At 41.6% G+C, this 3,651-nt stretch overlaps 1 protein-coding gene across 2 annotated transcripts in view; it reads left to right on the top strand.

Moving 5' to 3' along the window:
- The window catches only part of sv2bb (synaptic vesicle glycoprotein 2Bb), a gene marked incomplete at both ends in the record, with an annotated part of 12,952 nt that extends 9,301 nt beyond the window's left edge, over positions 1 to 3,651 (top strand). For both annotated transcript variants that reach the window (XM_084477610.1, XM_084477609.1), the window contains 4 exons: positions 730 to 866; positions 1,400 to 1,600; positions 2,009 to 2,168; positions 3,468 to 3,651. In XM_084477610.1, coding sequence (XP_084333736.1) covers positions 730 to 866; positions 1,400 to 1,600; positions 2,009 to 2,168; positions 3,468 to 3,651 — 682 coding nt within the window. The remainder of the gene's footprint in view (positions 1 to 729; positions 867 to 1,399; positions 1,601 to 2,008; positions 2,169 to 3,467) is intronic.

Here is a 3,651-nt window from a genome sequence, read left to right as displayed (position 1 = left end):
TATTTGGGGAATTTTCTGTTCTTGCTAATTTCATAGGAATAGTATACATACAGACAAACACATATTCCCTGTACACTGCGGCCATGTATTGTTTATACAATTAGGAATGGGATGCCCACGTTTGAGGTTATTCTGTATACTATATATACACAGCCTATATATACAGTATGTATACATGTATATTGTCCAAGCTTTGACTCCATTTTGGTATACAAAATATCCAGTTGTATACAGTATTACTACTGTATATGCTGAAACTTCTATGCTACGCACAGAGGAAATGGACAAAAATGGGCCTTTCTACATCCCCCCCAGTATTATTTTTCACATGGGAAGGAGCATTCCGCCACATTCAGATCACAATGCCTTTTCAAACAAGGCTCATTTCCATGGTAATGTCCAAGATGGTAAAGCCTATTTGGGTTTACCAAATACAGTTACCATCGTCAAACCTGGAAGGCCCCATTCTGTCTATTCTATATTCTAGTGCTACAAGCAGCATAAAAGTAAACGTATCCATGTACGTTTCTCTGTCTGCCTGCTGTGTGTGTGTGTGTGTGTGTGTGTGTGTGTGTGTGTGTGTGTGTGTGTGTGTGCACGCGCGCGTGCGTGCGTGCGTGCGTGTGTGCGTGCGTTTGTGCGTGTGTGTGTGTGTGTGTGTGTGTGTGTGTGTGTGTGTGTGTGTGTGTGTGTGTGTGTGTGTGTGTGTGTCTCATCCCATCCCAATAGGTTCATCAACATAGAGATCAAGTCAGTGATGTTTGAGGACTCGCTGTTCGAAGACTGTTACTTTAAGGACATCAGGTCCACTCCAGACACAGTGTTTAGGAACTGCACCATCAGGTCCACTGAGTTCGTCCACACAGGTAGGTAGGTGGTGGTGGTGGTGGTGGTGTCACCGTTTTGGGAGCACTGTAGCTTTTTCTTATTTTTTTGGTAGGGCTCAGGATAGTTTTGGAAACTCAAACGAGTTGAGTTCACGCTACTTGATCTGTCTCACTTCTTTGTTTTTTCTCCATTTGGTTAATTTCTGTGCTGGTAAAATGTGAAACAATGCAAATTAATGCATTTTTGAAATTGTTAGTTCACATTGAATTCTTCTATATTCTTATTTAGATCATAGATTGTTAGGATATATTATATATATTATATTATGTATTATTATATATATTATATATTATGCTAATATCTATGAATATATATTGAATATATATTAGTATTGTCTTTCAAGGCCTGTGTTTGTGTATATTACTTGTTATTCTCCTTTTCATTGTTTTAACAACCACTGAGAGACAAAGTTCTGTACTGAAGCTAGTTCTCTATATATCATACCCTTCCATACATTCTGTGTATCTAGAATCTAGTGTGAGGCACCCATCCTGCTTTCTGTTCTCCCCAGACCTGTGGGAGAACAAATTCATCGACTGTAAATTGGAGAATGTATCCTGGCACGACAACAAACGAGACTGTCATCTGGATACGCGGAAGGAGAATGATGTTCTCATTTACCTGGTCAGCTTCCTGGGCAGCATGGCCGTGTTGCCGGGCAACATCGTGTCCGCCCTCTTCATGGAGAAGGTTGGCCGGGTCAAGATCATAGGTGACTGACTCACACATATATTGATCTGTTGTATTTGTCTTGTTTCTTTTAATACAGATATGTATCATTGGTTTGACTGGTGTTCAAGAAGCATTCAAGGTTCGGGCAGATTTCATGTTTTATAAATAAGCTCAGACTACAGCAGATGTATTGATGTTGAGGGGGGGAAGCTCCCTCACCATGAAACCCGTGTTTATCCCGGGAAACAGGATTTTAGAACTAAAAGCGAGAAGGTGGATGCACTGTGGGGGCGCTCTCTCTCAGCCTTTTCCCTTTTCTTTATATATATCCTGTCATTGTTCCTCCTTTCCCCCTTTCCACCTGTAGACTTTGCTCATGCTTTACGTGCCGTACTTGTCTGCAGTGCCCAAGCGGTGACCAACAAGCTATCCCCCCTCCCCTGTGCAGGTGGCTCTATGCTGGTGTCGGCGGGCTGCACCTTTCTGCTCTTCCTGAGCTTCAGCCAGGCCTCCATCATCGCCATGCAGTGCCTGTTCTGCGGCGTGAGCGCCGCCGCGTGGAACGGCATCGAGGTGGTCACCGTGGAGATGTACCCCACCTCCAAACGGTACATCCACCAGGCTGGCTCAACCCTCATACATCAATATGGGTTTATATTATATATCTATATCTATATCTATACAGATATAGATATAGATATATATAGATTAGGGCTGTCAAATTAACGCGTTAATATTGATTAATTAATCACAGAAAAAATAACACGTTAAAAAAAATATTATTATCATTATTATAATTTTTTTTTTTTCAGATTTAGTTTTTGGCACATACAGTATTCTTTCAAGAAAAAGTGTTAAAGTCAAAACAAAGTATTGTATATTTTTTGCCTGAAATGCATTGCATCTTGAGTGAGATGGAAATGTTATTAATTTGCTCTTAAAATGCACCGTATGTTAATGAAAGACATGTTTTAAATAGGAGAGACATTGAACTTTAAAGTATATTATGTCTATTATTCATTGAATCACTCATCTGCCATAATTTATTTGAATTCAATTATTTTTAAATACTTTCTCAGCAAAATGTTAGTATGCGATTAATTCAGATGAATTAATCACAGAGCCTGTAATTAATTAGATTATTTTTTTTAATCGCTTGACAGTCCTAATATAGATATGTAAAAGTGAGGCTGCGACGTATATAAAGGTGAATGACGTAAGCGGGGCGGAGTTAGGCTAGGTTTCCTGTTTTGTTGCAGTGATTTTGAAGAGAAAGTAATAAGCGAGTGCACACAGCTTTTGAAAAAGAAGTCAATGCACACTACTTATCCACTGCTAGCAACGACCTTTGGTTGACACTAAGCAGTGGTCACAAAGGTACAGCCAGTCAAGATCTAGATTCATTAGATCTTTATCACCAAACCCCAGCCTATCGACCTCTTCACTCTAAGGCCACAGCCACACCAAATGCAGCACTTTTGAAACTTATATGCCTAGAGTTCACACTACTCTGGCGTTTTAAAACCCCTAAAACTGCTGCTTAACCCATTTCAGATTGAAAGCTGATTGCTTTTTACACTGGAAGGGGTTGGAACACAGACTTTGGAGAACGATGATGCAGACTAAGCACCAAGCCGCAGAGTAGACTCTGTTCCCTGTTCACAGCGGCATGGCCATGCCCAGTGAACGGGAATGGTCACGTGATATTAGTATTTCAGTCGTGCAGTGTTGTCGGAAATTATTTCTGAAACGATGCAAAAACTGAGAACATTTTCGTTTGTGTCGGTGTTGCCTAACTCTCTCCTCTATGGCCCTCCTACACATCAAGTTGGGATAAAAAAAAACCTATTCAATTCAATTGAATAATTGTTCTAATCCCTGGCCTACCTGTCTCTCTGGTTTCTCAGGGCCACCGCGTTCGGCCTGTTGAACGCCATGTGCAAGTTGGCGGCCATCTTGGGCAGCTCCATCTTCGCCAGCTTCGTGGGCATCACCAAGGTCATCCCCATCCTGCTGTCCATCGTCGCGCTCATCTGCGGCGGGCTGGTGGCGCTCAAGCTGCCCGACACCCGCGAGAAAATCCTACAGTGA

Source organism: Micromesistius poutassou, assembly GCF_964030765.1.
Source record: "Micromesistius poutassou genome assembly, chromosome: 13".
Classification (NCBI taxonomy): Eukaryota; Metazoa; Chordata; class Actinopteri; order Gadiformes; family Gadidae; genus Micromesistius; species Micromesistius poutassou.
The sequence above is the reverse complement of the archived record's forward strand: the minus strand, read 5'-3'. Positions and strand labels throughout refer to the sequence as shown.